This window comes from Staurois parvus, unplaced genomic scaffold (assembly GCF_062004578.1).
Source record: "Staurois parvus isolate SC_StPar_1 unplaced genomic scaffold, SC_StPar_1.0 ptg001122l, whole genome shotgun sequence".
NCBI classification, from domain to species: Eukaryota; Metazoa; Chordata; class Amphibia; order Anura; family Ranidae; genus Staurois; species Staurois parvus.
In genome coordinates this window covers 1,386,314-1,407,192 of record NW_028318918.1, presented here as the reverse complement: position 1 = coordinate 1,407,192, position 20,879 = coordinate 1,386,314, and the positions used below count along the sequence as shown (strand labels likewise).

At 43.7% G+C, this 20,879-nt stretch overlaps 1 protein-coding gene across 5 annotated transcripts in view; it reads right to left on the bottom strand.

The window, feature by feature from the left end:
- Nucleotides 1–20,879, bottom strand: part of PKNOX2 (PBX/knotted 1 homeobox 2) — a 683,220-nt gene that overhangs the window by 51,421 nt on the left and 610,920 nt on the right. For all 5 annotated transcript variants that reach the window (XM_089658998.1, XM_089658994.1, XM_089658997.1 and 2 more), the window contains one exon: nt 13,139–13,236. In XM_089658998.1, coding sequence (XP_089515124.1) covers nt 13,139–13,236 — 98 coding nt within the window. The remainder of the gene's footprint in view (nt 1–13,138; nt 13,237–20,879) is intronic.

Sequence of the window (20,879 nt, the reverse complement as noted above, 5' to 3'; positions counted from 1 at the left end):
GTTGTTTTCATTCATTTTGAACTGGTAATCAGGTCAGTAACACACTTCCTGTCTAAGGTGACAACTGCACTGAGCAACGTTGTCACCTTAGGACAGGGAATGTGTTAGGACTACATAACCCCTCCCTCTCTTCTTCATAACAAGGGGAGATGTTTTGTAGTCCATAGAGAGAGAAGGGAACAATGCTGATAACAGTCCATAGAGGAAGTTATCAGCTCACTGGATTTCTGGTTGGACGAACAGCTTTTTTTTTTTTTGTCGAACAGATATAATAAAACACTTTCAATTGTATTCTTTAACTTCTTGCCGTCAGCAAAGGGGTGGGCTTTAGGGCCGGCTCACAATATAGAAACGCAGTCCAGATGCGTTCCGGATGCATTTTTGCGTGCACGTTTTTGGTATGTTCCGGTGCATTTTTATGTATTCCAGTTCATTTTTTCCTCTCTCTTTCTTTCAATTTAAATAGGGACGTGTGCGTTCCAGTGCGTTTTGGTGTGTTCCGGCGCATTTTTGATGCGATTTATCGCATTCCAGTACAGTTCTGTGCAGAAAAAATGCAGCCTGTTCTACTTTTTTTCTAAAACCAGAACGCACTGGAACTGCAAGCGCTGATGTGAACTATGACACTGGCAGCCATATCACCTACTTTGGATGCAGAAAAAAAGCAACTGAAATGCATGTAGTGTGAACTGGCCCTTAGGACCGGTTCACACTATAGAAACGCAGCCCAGAAGAGTTCCGGATGTGTTTTTGCATGTACGTTTTTGGCGCGTTCCGGTGCATTTTTTATGCATTCCCGCTCATTTATTCCCCTTCCCTTTTTCTTCAACTTATATAGAGACGTGCGGTTTTGGTGCAATTTTTATGCATTTTACCATGTTCCGGTGCAGTTCTGTGCAGGAAAAAAATGCAGCCCGTTCTCCTTTTTTTTCTGCACCCGGAACGCACTGGAACTGCAAGCGCTGATGTGAACTATGACACCAACCACCATATCACCTACTTTCTGTGTGTTTTGGATGCATAAAAAAAGCAATCAAAACACATGTAGTCAGGGGCGGACTGACCATTTGGAAACTTGGGCACTGCCTGAGGGCCCGGGGGCAGTAGGGGGCCCCATGTGATGCCCCTGGTACCTTTTTCATAGGCTTTTGTGAGTTTGGGCAAGGACACAGGGGCCCCATGATCCCCTATTGCCCGGGGGCCCCATGAGTTGTCAGTCCGCCCCTGCATGTAGTGTGAACCGGCCCTTAATGCCCACACGCTGCACATATATGCGTCGCTGGGGGGACAAGTGTTTCTGTGCTGAAAGCGCGCTCACTGCATGCTCCCAGCGCACAGAATGAACCAGTGACCACGACCCCCATGAGGAAACCATGGGGCCTCATACAGCCGACCTGATTTTTAAAAATATATATATGCAGTATGTTTGGTTTTAAAGGGATGAGGGAGCATTTTAACTTCTTCACGCCGGCCGAACGCAAATGTGCGGCCTCCCGGCGTCTGGCCCTAGATGCCGAGCGGCCGCACATTTGCGTTCTATTAAAAAAGAACATATGTGCTGAGAGTGCACGCCCTGCGCGCTCCCAGCACAATGTCCGGTACTCACGGAAAGGTCCCGATCTCCTCTTTCGATCAGAACTTTTCCCGATCATGTGACTGCCGTGACGGCGTGTCACATGACCCTAAACCCCACCTTGCCTCAGGGCTTCTGAAACCCTTAAAGGGCCGGGAGTCACCGGCGTTAAGGGGTTAAGGGGGTTGGAGGCCCTACAGCAAGCTTAAAGGCACTGTGGGGTTCAGGAAGGCACCATGGAAGGTTGGGGGATACAGAGAACTCTTAGGGGCCTGAGGACACTGTAGGAGGTTGAGGGACACTGCAGGCCACTATGGGAGCTGGGAGGCAATGTGGCAGGTTAGGGGTCTACAGCTAATTTAAGGCCTAGGAGGAAGGAGGCCACAGCCCTCAAGTAGGCCTCAGCCCGGTAGCTGAGAACTACTGCTGTATACTACACACATGTCGAATGAACTTCTTGTTGCGATCACAGATATTGTCTTTTTGCCACTAGAAGCAGAAATCAGCCATATTAGCAGATGACATTGCTGGTGGAGTGCTGCCATTGAAGCGTGTCTATGGCAATGCTCAGGCGTGCTAGCTGGGAAAAACATGATGACTTTTCCATCTTACACCTCGCACTCCGCAGAGGGGCTCTTCCACCTCCTCCTGGGCCTCCCCGGAGATCAATGGAAAGTTTCTGATAAAAATGTGATTTATTTGTATGAAAAGTTTGGTCTCCGGAGTGCCACTTTGCAGCCCAGCAGTTTCATTTATGAATGGATTTCAGCAGCCCATCAAGCACAGTTATGGACATAAACAAAGCCGACACCGCAGACGTTTTTATGGCTCCTCATCCATCATTCAATTTCTTGCAGAGGTGAAACACAGGCCGCCAATTCTGAAAGCGTGTTCCTCCTCAAAGTGCGGCTCCAAATATGATCTGTAAAGCTGCAAATAAGTCGCAGGGCGCGGGCATGGCTCTTGAGATGCAGGAAAAGGGTCACACTTCACCCCGGGGGGACACGGAGAATTGCAGATTCTCTCACCATCATTGCACGCTGTCAGAAGGCCTATGTCAGGTGTGCTTACTGCACGAGAAGAATAAAAACTACAATAAATGATTCAAGGTTTCTATTACTGTACAGACAAAATATGTATCTGGGACGGCACAGGACAACTGACGTATCTGTTACGGCCATAATGGACCTCACTTATCAAGTTTTTAAAACAAAAAGTGTCTGTATAAAGCTGAGGTCTTGTGAGCTACTATGGTGTATTTTTTGGTGTGAAAAATTAATATCTCAAATATGAACGCCTAGTCTCTTCAATCTGTCAGCAGACTATCGGCAGCAGGTTCTGGTGTGTGTAGGTGCTGAATGACTTGCTGCCTCCTCAGACAGAAGAAGCAGGGTCAGGGAGGCCCTAAGCAAGGAATGCAAAGGGTTTCTAGGTTCCCCCTGATGAAGCCACGTGACCCGATGGCGTAACGCGTAGGGGAGGGGCTCTGATGTCACGACGCTTAAAGGAAAAGAAACAGCAAGTATAAGTGGATAACACACAGAGGATCAGTTAAAATTGTATCAAAAAGCGGTTTTATCATGTTTGCCATGTGAGTGCACTATAATAGGTTTAAATAAATACAATTTAACCACTTCCCATCCGTCCGTTGTATATAAATGGCCGGACGGTGGCAGTGCAGGGGCAGGTGGCCGTTTATAAATGGCCTCCCCGCGCCCTTCTTGTGCACACTCCCTGGGAGCGTGCAGCACCGCAATCTGGTGCCTGCTGTGTCCTCCGGACACAGTGGAACACCGATCGTTGTACGGGACCTCTGTGCGAGGTCCCGATCATGTGATCACTGATTGGCCAATCAGTGATCACATGAAGAGTAGTAAGCAAGATGTTACTTCTGACATTATTGCCTACTACGTGTGAAATCTGTGAATGATCACAGAGATCACATGGTACAGGGCTATTCACAACAGCCTTGTACCATGTGACAAGCTGTGACCAATCACACCTCACACAGTATTTTCTTAATGGCTGCAAGAATGCAGCCAAAGAGGAGAAATGATTGCTTTTACAGCCTTTATGGGGGTAAAAGCAATCAGTGTAAAAAAAAAAAAAAATCTTCATAACTCCCCACAAGTAGTACAGTGTCACCATGGTCTGCTAGGGTGACAGTAGTAAAAAAAAACATAATAATAATATAAAAAAATAAAATAAAAATGTGAAAATTTTTTTTTTAATTATAATTTTTGGTTATAAACTAATTTGGGTTTTTTTTTTTTTACTAAAAAGATAACTGAATAAATTTTGGCCAAGATTTATGAAGATTATTTATTTGCAAAATTTGTATAAGAATAACACTTTTTTTTCAAAATATTTGGACTTTTTCATTTCTATAGCAAAAAAAATAAAAATCCCAGCGGTGAATAAATGCCACCAAAATAAAGTCTCAAACAAATGCTAAAAAACTCATATGGGTACAGTGTTGCATGACCGCGCAATTGTCATTCAAAGTGTAATAGCGCTGAAAGCTGAAAACTGGCCTGGACAGGAAGGGGGTGAAAGTGTCCGGACTGGAAGTGGTTAAAGAAGATAAGGCACTATATTATATTCTTTGATTGCATGACATCTACATTCATGGAGCAACAAGCCAGAAAGGAGTGAAGAGACCCCCTAGAGGAGGGAGGGATAACTCCATCCATCCAACTCCAGGAGGAAAGATTCATAGGAAACAGCAAAACCCCCTGTTGGAAAAAGGGAATACTCAGCCCCAAGTCCAATCTTTAACAAACTCGTGCAGACTCCACCTCCGCAACATCGCCAAAATCCGCACGTTCCTAACCCCAGAAACCACTAAACAGCTCATCCACTCCCTCATCATATCACGACTCGACTACTGCAACTCCCTCCTCACTGGCCAACCTCATCACAGGCTATCCCCACTTCAGTCCATCCTGAATACGGCTGCCAGACTCATTCACCTTTCCAACCGCTCCATTTCCACCACCCCCCTCTGCCAATCCCTCCACTGGCTTCCGATTGCGCAACGGATCAAATTCAAAATCCTAACACTGACGTACAAAGCCGTCCACCATACTGCCCCGAACTACATCACCGACCTAATATCCAAGTACCACCCAACATGCACACTCCGCTCCTCGCAAGACCTCCTTCTCTCTAGTTCCCTGGTTTCCTCCTCCCATGCCCGCCTCCAGGACTTCTCCAGGGTGTCACCCATCCTCTGGAACTCCCTGTCCCAACCCATCAGATTATCACCTACTCTCCTCTCCTTTACGCGCACCCTGAAAACCCATCTCTTCAGGGAAGCCTACCCCACCCCCTGCTAATTCTCGACCTCCTCCACTCTTCCTACCACCCCATCCCCCACATCTATCTCCTCCTGTGCCACCATCCCCTCCCTCCTAGATTGTAAGCTCGGAAGAGCAGGGCCCTCGATCCCCTCATGTTTTGCATTGTATTGGTATTGTTCTGTCACATGTTCTGTCCCCCTTTGTAATGTACAGCGCTGAGCGAACTATTGGAGCTTTATAAATACTGTATAATAATAATAATAGTAATAATAATACTCCATCCATCCATCCAGGATAGGGATACTTAAATCCATATATTTCCAAGTCCAATTAAAGGGACACAAGCTGTTTATGACCTCACAATGGTTCGGTCATATAAATCAGGTGAGCACACACTGGTGTAGGAGCACATAAGTTAAAGTTTCTTGTGGACTTTTTTTATGTTTCACTAGAGGAAGACACGTAAAAAGAGCACGGATTGTGTCTTAAAATAAGCACTCCGTTTTTGAAGGACTGCACACTAATATTGGACTCACATATGTTATACTGTATATATATAATTTTTTGAAAAAAATCTTTTGAAAAAGGTTTTTTTAATTTTATATTGTTTATGAATAAGTTTGTTGAGCATATTTCATATGTATTAGTGGAGTGCAATGCATTTTGCATTTGTTTTTGGAAAAAGTGTCTGTAACTGTCCAGAACATTAAAATGAACAAAACCTTGACACCACAGTGCTAAGCAGGGGTGGACTGACCATTTGGGAACTCGGGCATTGCCTGAGGGCCCGGGGTCAGTAGGGTGCCGCATGAGATGCCCCTGGTACCTTTCATAGGTTTTTTTGGGTGTGGTTTGAGTGTAGGCGAGGACACAGGGGCCCCATGATCTAATATTGCCCGGGGGCCCCATGAGTTGTCAGTCCGCCCCTGGTGCTAAGGGATTCTTGAGAAACCAAACAGACTGTAGTGAATGAGGTCCATCGGCTCTCTACCGAGACAGGAATGTTCCATCAATGTTGTCCTCTTGAGATCGGGGAATCTTGGAACACCACAAACATAACATAAGGGCGCACAGGCCTAGTGCATTACTTCATTAGAAATTAAAAAAGTGCAAACTCAAAAGAGCCAAAAGGAAAAACCGGCATTGTACCAAAACACAGGAAACAGAATGGTATTTCCGGAACTCACATGGTCCTAACATGAGTCAAACTATCCGCTGACACATTTCGAGGCACATGCCCCCTTCTCCAGACTGAAGAATAGGGCATGTCCCTTGAAACACGTCGGCGGATAAGTTGACTCATGTTAGGGCCATGTGAGTTCCATCTTCGGGAATACCTTTCTGCTTTTTGGGCTTTTGTACAAAGTTGTTTTTTTATCTTTGGCTCATGTGAGTTTGCACTCACCCGTTTTTGATTTCTAATTAAGTAATGCACTAGGCCTGTGCACCCTTCTGTTTTGTTTGTATTGTTCCAAGATTCCCCGATCTCAAGAGGGCAACATTGGTGGAACATTCCTGCCGATGGTCCTCATTCACTACAGTCCGTTTGGTTTCTCAAGAATCTCTTAGCCAGGGGCGGACTGATAACTTATGGGGCCCCTGGGCAATAGGGGATTATGGGGCCCCTGTGTCCTTGCCCAAACTCAAAAAAGCCTATGAAAAAGGTACCAGGGGCATCTCATGGGGCCCCCTACTGACCCCGGGCCCCCGGGCAGTGCCCGAGTTTCCAAATGGTCAGTCCGCCCCTGCTCTTAGCACTATGGTGCCAAGGTTTTGGTCTATCATTTTAATGTTCTGGACAGTTAGAGACACTTTTTGTTTTAAAAACTTGATAAGTGAGGTCCATTAGGGCCATAACAGATATGTCAGCTGTCCTGTGCCGTCCCAGATACATATTTTATCTGTACAGTAATAGAAACCTGATGGTCATCATTCACTACATTCCATTTGGTTTCTCAAGAAGCGTTGACGTTAGTGCACTGGGCCTGTGCGTCCTTCTGGTTTTTTTGGGTTAAAATAATAGAATCTAAAGGTTTGGATCTGCCAGATAGTATTTCATATCCATAAAACCATATTTTGGAGTGCTAGGATTTCAATTCTTATTGCAATAGAACAAATGCAAGGAAATCTTCAAACAAGTTCATTGGCAGCACTGAAACATGTAGGCCACCCTCAATAGGTACCCGGAAGAGACTTGCAGGTACCTATTGAGGGTGGCCTACATGTTTCAGTGCTGCCAATGAACTTGTTTGAAGATTTCCTTGCAAACCCTTCCATATACCCAGTGAAGTGCCTGCCCTCAGGTGATACACAGAGATGAAACAAATCCTCCAACATACGCTGTACCTGTATATCTGCAGTCTTCTCTTCTCTACATCCGTTCAAAGTGCTGAATTTATAAAGCTTGTCTGAGAGTTAAAAAAAGGGGGCGGAGAGTTGAAATTACACCCTGCAGAGCTTAGTGAAGAAATCTCTGGGAGCTGATTGGAGAGAAGAGACCCCCCCCCCCTCCACACAGCTCACAGGAACAGAACTGAGGCTGTCAATCTGCTGAAGGTCCCTCCCCTGTCACCATTTTTCTCTTGGTCTCAGGAACATTTGTTAGAAGTGACTCATGCTGATAGCAGAGGAATGAAGCATATACCGGTTTATATCTCAGGTATATAGTTATTCTAAGAGATGGGGGTGGTAAAGCTACCTACAGACATGCAATGGTGGCTGGCCACACATGACGCAACCACCATTGAACAATCATTCTGATGAAAAAACGTAAGCCTAAGCCTACATGTTTGTAGGAGGTAGGCTCTATCGGCTGTCTGGGGGGGAAATCTTCACAACTTTCCCTTCAAGAGGTTCAGCCAGAGAGCCTTGAAAAATGTTGTAAAAATTCCAGATCCAACCATAAACACTCAACTTACAGAAAAGGTCTAATACTGGTGGCCAACTTAATTTAGACTGGAGCTAAAACCACCAATTTAACTGTATTCTAAAACAGTTCCATTGAAGGCATGTCTCTGGTGAAAACCAGTTGCCAGTTTACTTGGGCCAGCTCTCAACCAAACTCAAGCCCTCAAATGGCTGGTGTCATACGCGTATAGTACCACAGCAACTGTAGATCAAACAGAGGCTAAGATGGCACCTTCAATGGCTGTAAATGATGGAAGGGTTTAGTTTCGGCTTTAAGGAACGGACAGCTTTTGGTGGTTAAGGAATAAGACTAGGCTTTTTTACCAATAGAGTTGACCTCCGACTCACAAGTCTCTGCGGTAAGGCCTAGGCACTCATGACCAATGTTGGTAAGTGGTGAGCATGCTGGCAGCATAGATTTGAGTAGTAAGATACAAACACAGGAAGTTGATAAAGATTATTTTTAGGCTGTTACTGGAATGAAATCTGTAGAATTCCATGGCCATCAGCTGCTCAGAACTGTGCGGTTAACAACTGGTTTTCAAGCATTTAGAAAGTGGGTCACTGCTGCTTCCTTATTATTTCCTCTTACAGTTGGGATGTCTTAAAGTCAGCCTGCATTTTTCAGGCAAAGCAACAGATTCCTTGAATAGCTTGCCACCCTCCGAACGCGTACCGTAGCTTTACTGCGGGATTAAGGGGCGCGCGCGCCCTCCTGCCCACGCTGTCATTGCCTCCCTGACATGGCGATCATGGTGATTCACAGCTAGGACCAGGGGCGAACTGACAACCCATGGGGCCCCCGGGCAATAGGGGATCATGGGGCCCCTGTGTCCTCGCCCGCACCCAAAAAAGCCTATGTAACAGACAATGAAAGGTACCAGGGGCATCTCATGGGGCCCACTACTGACCCCGGGCCCTCGGGCAGTGCCCAAGTGCAAGAATGGTCAGTCCGCCCCTGGCTAGGACCCAACGATCGTCAGAGCTAGCAACAGGAGGGAGATCTGTGTTGGTAAACAACACAGATCTTTCTGCTGACAGCGGGGATGTCCCTTTGCAGGGAGATAAAAACTGTCACTTCCCCTAGTAAAACAGCACACAGTCAACACATTATACATAGTTATGCACACAGTTAACCCTTTGATTGCCACAGATGTTAACCCCTTCTTGACCAGTGTCATTAGCACAGTGTCAGTGTAAATGATCAGCACTGATCACTGTATTAGTGGCAGTTTGTCAGTTAGTGTCAGATTGCCCACTATACTATCACAGTCCTGCTATACGTTGCTGATCACCGCCATTACTAGTATAAAAAAAAAAATCCCAGTATATATACCGTATCATTTTCACGCAAACCAATTAATATAAACTCACTGGGATTTTTTTTTTTTACCAAAATCATGTAGCAGAATACATTTTGGCCTAAATTTATGAAGATATTTTATTTTTTTTTAATTTTTTTATGAAAAAAACCCAATGGTGACAAAATACCACCAAAAGAAAACTATATTTGTGCAAAAAAAAAGATTTCATTTGTGTACAGTATTGCATGACCGAGCAATTGTCAGTTAAAGTAGTGCAGTGCTGTATAGCAAAAAATGGCCTGGCTATAACAGGGGTAATCTTCCTCAGAGAAGTGGTTAAACATACACAGTCTGAAATATTGTGGACATCTGACCATCACACCTATATGAGCTTGTTGGACAACCCATTCTAAAATGATGGTCATTATTATAGAGTTGGCCAGGGGCAGACTGACCATTTGGAAACTCGGGCACTGCTCGAGGGCCCGGGGTCAGTAGGGGTCCCCATGAGATGCCCCTGATACCTTTTTCATAGGTTTTTTTGAGTTTGGGCAAGGACACAGGGGCCCCATGATCCCCTATTGCCCGGGGGCCCAATGAGTTGTCAGTCCGCCCCTGAAGTTGGCCCACTTTTTGGCTATAGCAGCCTTCACTCTTCGGGGTGGGTTTTCTAAAGGATTTTGGAGTGATTTTGTGGGAATTTGAGACTATTTAGACTGAATAGTATTTCCAAGGTCAGTTACTCATGTTAGATGAGAAGATCTGGTTCACAATTGGTGTTCTAATTCAGTTCAGTAGAATAGAGGTCAGGACTTTCAAATTCCGATGGTGCAACCACGGGTTTCAGGAAAGAAAATCACTTGATTCCCCCATCTGCATAGTCAGTGTTGATCGGGGAATCCCTCCCATGGAGGTATTGCGTTCTCTCGGCAGAGGGGAGTGGGGAGATGTCCATGCTGAGATTATAACTAGAGATGCTGTGATTATAACTAGCGGCTTTAACCACTGGCAATAATTGCAGGTAGAAATCAAGCATGCTGGTTGTACACATGTCGATCGATGGATCAACTTGGGTACAATCAGCCTGTCCATAGATGGTTCAAATCTCGCCCAGTTCCAGCTAAACCAGCCGAGAGTTGAACCATCTATGGCCAGCTTTACCAGCTGCTTTCCAAACACCAGAAATAATGCTATTGGCATTAAAAATATCTGATAGGGAGTACCTACCTAACAAAACATTACATTCACTCATGTATGGCAACTATATCCAAATCAATGAGAAGAGTAACCCACTGCTGGCTTTCACTCGCCCAACACTAAAACATAAAAATACTAACTACAACATGCAGAGCCATCTAAAACTGTGCCCCCAGCTATATTACCAACCTCATCTCAACATATTACCCAAACCATCTTCTCTGCCCCTCCAAGGGCCTCCTGCTCTCTATCTACTTCGTCATTCTAAACCATTTTGATATAGTTACAATGTTCCAGCTTGGACCAATGTAAGTATGTATGAGCCATACCATAGGACCTGGAAGCTAGTGGAGATAACTGGAGCTATTTCCTGCTTCCATGGGGATCCCTCAGGAATGGCACATACACTGATACAAGCTGGATCAATGTAACTATGTAAAGATTGCTATACCTGGAATTTATCTGGAACACATTGCTACCATCTCACTGTTAACCTATTTGTGAATTTTTCAAGAAAACGCTGTGACATACCAATGAGTGGATGGTTAAGAGCATATGTATGGGAGCTGTGTACATACAGTATATGAATGATATCTACATCTCCATATGAAATTTTGAGAAAATATGTATATATATTTTATAGATTATATCTTTTTTGTAATATAAATTCTTTATTTAAGTTTTGTTAGAACGAAAAATAGGCCACAGGCCACTCAAAAGATATACAGGCAAGTCAAAACTGGGTAAAAAAAAAAAAAAAAAAAGACATTCACACAACAATAATAAGACAATGAAAGAATAATAAGTGTCATGGTGACACCTGATTTTCAGTCATGGGAATAGGCAAGCGATCTAAGGTTCCAAGGAATAAGTTGTGTAATTCCATCATACTATCCTCCCTATAGGAGTCAGGGATATCTGCAGTAACCAATTTTAAGTGGACATTTGAAAAGTTCTCCAACTGAAGTGTGTTCCACTCTAAAAAGACAGGTGGTAGTGGTGGTAGTGGGGGACGAAAACGAATAAAAAGAAGACAGAACTGCCGAAATTGATAACCAGGCGCCCAATGGGACCTCAAGTCCAATGTAAGGGGCCGAAAGATGATATGGTTATAGTTTTTAAATACAATTTTAAATCATAATATTTTGTTCAATGAATGCCTAGGCTTTGATACAGAACTTGGCTGAAAAATCCTTGAGGTTATAGTTGTAGGCTTTGTGTAGGATAAACTGGGAGACGGTTGCCTACCTATAGGAGTCAGGGATATCTGCCGCAACCATTTTTCTGTGGATATTTGAAAAGTCCTCCAGTTGAAGTGTGTCCTACTCCAAAAAGGGGGGGGAGGTAATGGAAAAGAGAACAAAGCCACCAAAACTGCCAGCCAGTCACCCAATAGGACCTCAAGCCCAATATAAGGGGTCAAAGATGATATGGATTATGGTTTTTAAACGCAAATTTCAATCAAAATATTTTTTGTTCAGTTAATGCCTAGGTGTTGATACAGAACGTGGTGACAGCTTAAAAATCCTTGGGGTCAGAATTGTAGGCTTTGTCTAGAATAAACTGGGAGACGATTGCCTCCACAGGGGAGTCAGGGATATCTGTTGCAAGCATTTTCCTGAAAAGTTCTCCAAATGAAGTTTGTCCTACTCCAAAAAAAGGGGGGGGGGGATGGAAAAGAGAACAAAGAAGACAGAATAACTGAAGTTGCAAGCCAGGCACCCAATGAGACCTCAAGCCGGATGTAGGGGGCCAAGCATTATAAGGATTATGGGACATCTTAAAACTTCTTGAGGTTATAGTTGTAGGCTTTGTCTAGAATAAACTGGGAGATGATTTCCATCCTAAAGGAGTCAGGGATATCTGCCACAACCATTTTTCTGTGGACATTTGAAAAGTCCTCCAGTTAAAGTGTGTCCTACTCCAAAAAGGGGGGGGGGGGGAGAGGTAATGGAAAAGAGAACAAAGACACTAAAGCTGCCAGCCAGCCACCCGGTAGGACCTCAAGCCCAACATAAGGGGTCGAAGATGATAAGGATTATGTTTTTTAAATGCAAATTTTAATCAAAATATTTTTTTGTTCCAAATGAAGTTTGTCCTACTCCAAAAAGGAAGGGTAGGGGGATGGAAAAAAGAACAAAGACAGAATCACCAAAATTGCAAGCCAGGCACCCAATGAGACTTCAAGCCCAATGTAAGGGGCCGAACATTATATGAATTATGGTTTTTAAATGCAATTTTAAAATATTATTTTGTTAAGTTAATGCTTAGGCTCGAACACAGAGCTTGGTGACGTCCTAAAAATCCTTGGGGTTTAGGTGTGTGCGTTATTTAGGATAAATTGGGATGCGGTGCCTTGATTCGCTGACCCTGGGACACATCGGGTTTATATATTTCTAGCCTATGGCAGTCACTGCATGTCTGGTCTACTTATATAGCTTGGGATGGCTCTCTGGTGAGATTTCTGAATATCTGTGAATATTATTCTTGACCTTAAAGTACACCTATTGAAACGCTCTTGTGTTGCAAGCCAGGCTCCCAATGAGACCTCAAGCCCAATGCAGGGGGCTGAACATTATAAGGATTATGGGACATTATTATTCTTGACTTTAAAGTACACCTATTGAAACGCTCTTGAGTTGCATTAGCTTAGCATTTTTTCTTATTATATCACAGATACAAACTAAAACACAAAAGCCGTTCATTCAGCGTTCGCACAGCTGTTTCATGGTCGTTTTATGTCGTTATGAAAGTCAGCAAAACAACGTCTGGTATGAAGTCGGGATTGCACAGTCAGGGCACACTCTTTTTAATAAATTCCTCGATGAGACATATATCTATTCATCTCAGCTCACCTGTGCATTCTGGATCTGGATGGCCCCCTGGGGGATTGCTTGAGTTACTACCTGTCCCTGTGATGTTACCATGGTAACGGGCTGGTAAAGTGCACCACCTGCAAAAGACAAAAGAAGAGATATCAAGTGAGCTAACGCTAAAACAACCTATAAAATCAGCATTACTACAGGAAATGCAGACGGAATACTTCTCTACGGCTCAGTAATACTTGTGCAAAGAACACAATCTCATCTATAAATACCCGAATCTGAAGAGCTATTGAAAGATACTCACCCCACCGACAAATGGATTTAAGGAGAAGAAGCAAGTACGCCACTGGAGTCATCTCCTGAAAATAGCCAGTTGCCTCGCTATCAAAGGCTTTCTGAGTTCCTGACCCAGAACAAGTAGATAGACCAGGAGCAAAGACGAGCTATAGTTCGGGTCAGACTCAGCTGGACCTGAACCCAAAACTCCAAGAAGATCTGAGGACCTTGCTGGGATTTTCAACTACACAAGCTGTTTGAGCACACATCTCCTATGAAAGACAATGGACTCCCATAAACAATAACTCCAACCTTCTTCCCAATGACTGGTAGTGTCGTCACTGAACTATTGTGTGTTGCTATAATTGTCTGTGAGGTTGATCACACAAACTTCATCAGCCCACACGATCTTGGGAGGTTTCCAGTTGGGCAGCTCATGCAAATGAAAAACATGCCAACATACCGTTTTAACTAGATGTGACTTTAATGCCTAACTCTAGTCAATGATTTTGCTAGAACAGAGAAGAGTTATGATTTCTGTTTTTATTTCTGTACAAAATTGCCTCTAAGAATATCTTTTGATTTGAGATAAACACTGTATGCTCATCTCCTTTTATGGGCAACACTAAAGCTGGCCATAAATGATTTTAATTCATCCAGTTCAACAGGGACAGGTCCAATTTCTATACATTTATGGACACCCTGGTTGTAGACAAGTGGACCTACAGATCAAATTGTGTACAACCAGGCTGTCATTTTTTTCCAAACAATTAGTGCTGCTGGCTATAGCCTGCAAAAGGGCTCCCCACCAGCAGAATACTGTGGAAGGGATTCCACTGACTGTGTTGATGGGGGGATCAAGTGATAAAGAAAATTGCATAACCTATGGTCTGCCTAAGTCTTAGCAGCCTTGGAGGATTCATTAAATATTAGGATGACCAGAGATGGGTAGTTTTTTTCCTTCCCCCACCCTCCCCACCGGGACACTGTAATCTGACAGTGGGACCGGGTTGGTGGTTGTAGATCTTCAATCTCTCAGCAATAATTGATCTACAATAACACTTTAATACAAAGGATTCATGTCGGTGGTTGCATTTCCTCAACCTACAATGACTGATGAACAATAACTGATCTATGATAACTTTTTAACAGAGAGGTGCATGTTGGTGGCTGTAATACCTCAACCACTGATGACTGATCTACTATAATTGATCTACAATAACTCTTTAATACAAAGGATACATGTTGGTGGTTGTAGTTCCTCAACCATTGATGACTGGTCAACAAAAAACTGATCTACAATAACTCTTTAATACAAAGGATATATGTTGGTGGTTGTAGTTCCTCAACCATTGATGACTGGTCAACAATAACTGATCTACAATAACTCTTTAATACAAAGGATACATGTTGGTTGTTCTAGTTCCTCAACTACTAACTGATCTACTGTACAATAACCCCTTAATACAAAGGTTTAATGTTGGTGGCTGTAGTAACTCAACCACTGATGACTGATCTACAATAATTGATCTACAATAACTCTTTAATACAAAGGTTGCAAGCTGGCAGTTGTAGTCGCTCAACCTTTGATGGCTGATCATCAATAATTTATCTACAATAACCATTTAATACAAAGGTTGCATGGTGGTGGTTGTAGTTCCTCAACCATTGATGACTGCTTAACAAGAACTGGTCTACAATAACTCTTTAATATAAAGAATTCATGTTGGTAGTTGTAGTTCCTCAACCACTGATGACTGGTCAGTAATAATTGATCTACAATAACCCTTTAATACAAAGGTTGCATGTTGGCGGTTGCAGTTCCTCAACCTTCGATGACTGGTCAATAATAATTGATCTACAATAACGCTTTAATACAAAGGTTGCATGTTGGCGGTTGCAGTTCCTCAACCTTCGATCACTGGTCAATAATAATTGATCTACAATAACGCTTTAATACAAAGGTTGCATGGTGGTGGTTGCAGTTCCTCAACCTTCGATGACTGGTCAATACTAATTGATCTACAATAACGCTTTAATACAAAGGATGCATGGTGGTGGTTAACGTTCCTCAAACTTTGGATGACTGATCAACAAGAACTGATCTACAATAACTCTTTAACGGAAAGGTTGCATGGTGGTGGTTGCAGTTCCTCAACCTTCGATGACTGGTCAATACTAATTGATCTACAATAACGCTTTAATACAAAGGTTGCATGGTGGTGGTTGTAGTTCCTCAAACTTTGGATGACTGATCAACAAGAACTGATCTACAATAACTCTTTAATGCAAAGGTTGCATGTTGGTGGTTGTAGTTCCTCAACCTTTTAAAGACTGGTGAACGATAATTCTTTAATACAAAGGTTGCATGTTGGTGGTTGTAGTTCTTCAACCATTGAGGACTGCTCAACAAGAACTGATCTACAATAACTCTTTAATATAAAAAATTCATGTTGGTAGTTGTAGTTCCTCAACCACTGATGACTGATCAACAATAATTGATCTACAATAACGCTTTAATACAAAGGTTGCATGTTGGCGGTTGCAGTTCCACAACCTTGATGACTGGTCAATAATAATTGATCTACAATAACGCTTTAATACAAAGGTTGCATGTTGGCGGTTGCAGTTCCTCAACCTTCGATGACTGGTCAATAATAATTGATCTACAATAACGCTTTAATACAAAGGTTGCATGGTGGTGGTTGTAGTTCCTCAAACTTTGGATGACTGATCAACAAGAACTGATCTACAATAACTCTTTAATGCATAGGTTGCATGTTGGTGGTTGTAGTTCCTCAACCTTTTAAAGACTGGTGAACGATAATTCTTTAATACAAAGGTTGCATGTTGGTGGTTGTAGTTCCTCAACCTTTTAAAGACTGGTGAACGATAATTCTTTAATACAAAGGTTGCATATTGGTGGTTGTAGTTCCTCAACCTTTGATAACTGATCTACAATAACTGATCTACAATAACTCTTTAATATGAAGGTTTTGGGTGCACTGAAAACATATTAACATTGAAATGTACTGCAATTTTCGAACGCTGTCACTAGCTAAATACAACTGGTACTTTCCATAATAACCCCAAGCTGAGTTATGTTAGAGAAATGAAGCAGATAACTGATCATGTGCAGCCAATACCGTTGAGTATGAGGTGATTATATTCACTTTCCCCAGCAGGACGCTGGGCTGTGTGATTCCCAGCAATACACACTGACGGGGTGCAGAGAGTTATTACGGAGTTGGGTGAATTATACAGGACATAACTAGACACACTGTATTGCTCTACCCCAGGGAGGTGTTGTGTTATCTGTCGTACCAAGCTGCAATGACTTAACACAAGACATAATCTAGTAGTCATTTCCTCCAGAACATAGTGAAATTAGCCAAGGAAAAAAAAACGCCGGGTGGCCGAACTGCACAAACAATCGAGGAGAATGAGGGGAGGTTATGGCTTCATAAGCTGCTATTATGTAAACAGAGCGCAGGCTCTGAGGGGTTAAACTATCCCCCGAGGAGTGCAGACCTCTCGTTCATGAATAATACATGGGCATCAGCAGAGATTTGTAGCTTTATTGACATGCGGCATCCTCTCCTCTGGGAGTGCGGTACAATAAGAAGAGAAAACATTATATGAAGCTGACACCATCACTCACAACGAAGAGCAGCGCTCAAGAGACGGAGAAAGCATCAACCATAGCAGAACAGGTTATGTTACTCATGGGGACTGAAGACTGCACCATCCACTGGGGTCCAGAATCTACATCATTTATATCGACCAACAGATTGCAACACTCAAAAGGGAGCCACAGACTGTGCCATCAACATGGGACCATAGACTGTCTTATCCTAAGGTGTCCACTGACTACGTGGCTAATCCAAGTCCCAGGAATGCATCACCTACAGGGTCCACAGATTGCATCATCCAAAAGGGCCAAAAACTGCACCATCCATAGTGCCCTACAAGCTATGTCACTCATAGGAGCCCATAGATTGCTTCACTCACAGGGGCCCACAGGCTGCACCATCCACTGGAGTCCAGAATCTACATAATTTACATAAACCAACAGACTGCATCACTCAAAGGGGTCCACAGACTGGGCCATCCACATGGACCCACAGACCATCCCAACCTTAGGGGTTTGCCAACTATTTTATTTATTTATTATAGGTACTTATATAGCGCCGTCAATTTACGCAGTGCTTTACATATATATATATATTGTACATTCACATCAGTCCCTTACCCTCAAGGGGCGTACAATCTTAAGTCCCCAACTCACATTCATACATACACATACTAGGGACAATTTAGACAGGAACCAATTCACCTACCAGCATGTTTTTGGAGTGTGGGAGGAAACCAGAGTACCCAGAGGAAACCCACACAGGCACAGGGAGAACATGCAAACTCCAGGCAGGTGGTGCCGTGGTTGGGATTCAAACCGATGACCTGAGTACTGACAGGCAGAAGTGCTAACCATTTAGCCACTGTGCTGCCCAATGTGGCTAATGCAGGTCTATAGATTGTGTCACCTACAGGGTCCACAGTCTTCATCATCCAAAAGGGCCCAAAGACTGTACTATCAATACTTGCTCACAGACTGTGTCACCTATAGGAGCTCACAGACTACGCTATCAACAGGAGCCCACTGATTGCTTAACTGACAGGGACCCACAAACCACTTCATTTACACAGGCCAATAGACTGCCTCAATCACAGGAGCCCCCAGACTGCTTCACCCACAAGGGCCTTCGGATTGCATCATCCATAGGGGCCCAAAGGCTACATTTTCAGAGGCCAATAGCCTGCATGACTCACAAGGGTCTGTAGACTCTATGACCCACGGAGACCCACAAAGTGGCCCACTGATAATGACCTGCAGACTGTGCCATTCATGACCAGCTATATTCACACAAGAATTACCTTTGAATTTGGTCTCTTTGCTGGCTAGCAATATTGAGTGCTGGGACTTTGCACTTTTAATGACGACAGACGGCTTTGTTAGTTATATACACTCACCTTATATCACTTTATTAGGTGCACCTGTTCAATTGCTTGGTAACACAAATTGCTAATTATATTCACATCGCAGCAACTCAATGCATTTAGGCATCTAGACATGGTGAAGACAACTTGCTGAAGTTTAAACCGAGCATCAGAATGGATCAGGATTTAAGTGACTTTGAACATGACATGGTTGTTGGTGCCAGATGGGCTGGTCTGAGTATTTCAAAAACTGCTGATCTACTGGGATTTTCACCACAACCATCTCTAACGTTTACAGAGAATGGTCCGAAAAAAGAGAAAATATCCAGTGAGTGCCAGTTGTGTGGATGAAAATGCCTTGTTGATGTCAGAGGTCACAATAGAGTGGCTGGTGAGTGTAGATGTGTGTGTTGCAATTTTACCATGGAAATTACAGAAATGACAGACCTCAGATGCAGACACAAGTGTATTTTCACTCCAAGGGAGTGCTTCCATCTTGCATGTGCTATGCCTGGCTCTAGGGAATGATGGTCCTGTCCATCTACAGCTCAGTACATTGTCCTAGGACAATTATGGGTCTCTATGGCTTAGTTTACCACATGCATTGCTACACAGATGATGTCAGAAAAAGCAAGGAAAAAAAATACATTTGACTGCTTACCTTTACAGATTTCATGAAGAGGCAAGAAAGGGGGTACAGGACTTTGTATTACACTGTACTTATCCTCAAGGAGGTATGGGGTAATGTCAAGGTAAGCTCGCTCCTTAGCCATTGTGTTGATTCTCACACAGAGCAAAGCGGGACCTCACTTTGCATAGTTGCTTCGGTGTGGATTTACATATACTTGTGTATATCTATCTATCTATCTATCTATCTATCTATCTATCTATCTATCTATCTATCTATCTATCTATATACATACACACACATACACACTATATTGCCAAAAGTATTGGGCCAGCCCTTCAAATCATTGGATTCAGGTGTTCCAATCACCTCCAGGGCCACAGGTGTATAAAATCAAACATTTCTACAAACATTGGTGAAAGAATGGGTCGCTTTCAGGAGCTCAGTGACTCCAAGCGTGGTCCCGTGATAGGTGGCCACCTGTGCAATAAGTCCATCCGTAACATTTTCTGGCTACTAAATATACCACGCTCAACTGTTAGTGGGATTATAACAAAGTGGAAGCAACAGCAACCCGGCCACGTAAAATGACAGGGCGGGGTCAGCGCATGCTGAAGCGCACAGTGCGCAGAAGTCGCCAACTGTCTGCAGAGTCAATAGCTAAAGACCTCCAAACTTGGTGTGGCCTTCAGATTAGCACAGCAATAGTGTGTAGAGAGGTTCATGGAATGTGTTTCCATGGCCGAGCAGCTGCATCCAAGCCTTACATCACCAAGTGCAATGCAAAACGTCAGATGCCATGGCGTAAAGCACGCCGTCACTGGAATGTAGAGCAGTGGGAATGTGTTCTCTGGAGTGACCAATCACGCTTCCCTGTCTGGCAATCCGATGGACATGTCTGGGTTTGGAGGTTGCCAGGAGAATTGTACTTGCCTGACTGCATTTCACCAAGTCTAAAGTTTGGTGGAGGGGGGATTATGGTGTGGGGTTGTTTTTCAGGGGTTGGGCTTGGCTCCCTAGTTCCAGTGAAGGGAGCTCTGAAGGCGTTGGCATACCAAGACATTTTTGGACAATTTCATGCTCCCAAATTTGTGGGAAGATTTTGGGGATGGCCCCTTTCTGTTCCAACAAGACTGCACACCAGTGCACAAAGCAAGGCCCATAAAGATGTGGATGAGCGAGTTTAGGGTAGAGGAACCTGACTGGCCTGCACAGAGTCCTGACCTCAACCCAACATGACACCTTCTGGATGAATTAGAGCGGAGACTGCAAGCCAGGCCTCCTCCCCCGACATCAGTGCCTGACCGCACAAATGTGCTTCTGGGAGAATGGTCCAACCTTCCCATAGACACCCTCCTAAACCTTGTGGACGGCCTTCCCAGAAGAGTTGAAGCTGTTATAGCTGCAAAGGGCGGGGCCAACTCAATATTGAACCCTACGGACTAAGACTGGGGGGCCATTAAAGATCATGTGTGTGGAAAGGGTGGGGCCAACTCAATATTGAACCCTACGGACTAAGACTGGGATGCCATTAAAGTTCTTGTGCGTGGAAAGGCAGGCGTCCCAATACTTTTGGCAATATAGTGTATATATAAATATAAATGATGTCTAACACGGTTGAGTGCTGGGGACTTTTGTATTTTGCACTTATAGAAAATAGTCTGTCCCACTGTGCACCTCCCTAGCTTGTCATAAACTAAATAGGCGGCTGGCCATTTTCTCCTCTCGCACAAGAGTACCTTGGATACCTTTACAAAAGAGACATGGGACCACCATGGTGAACAATCACATCATAATGGAATTTCAGGTACATTAGTAATTTTGCATAGTACATTTTATTTTTCAAAAGCACTCAAAGAACCCATAAAACAG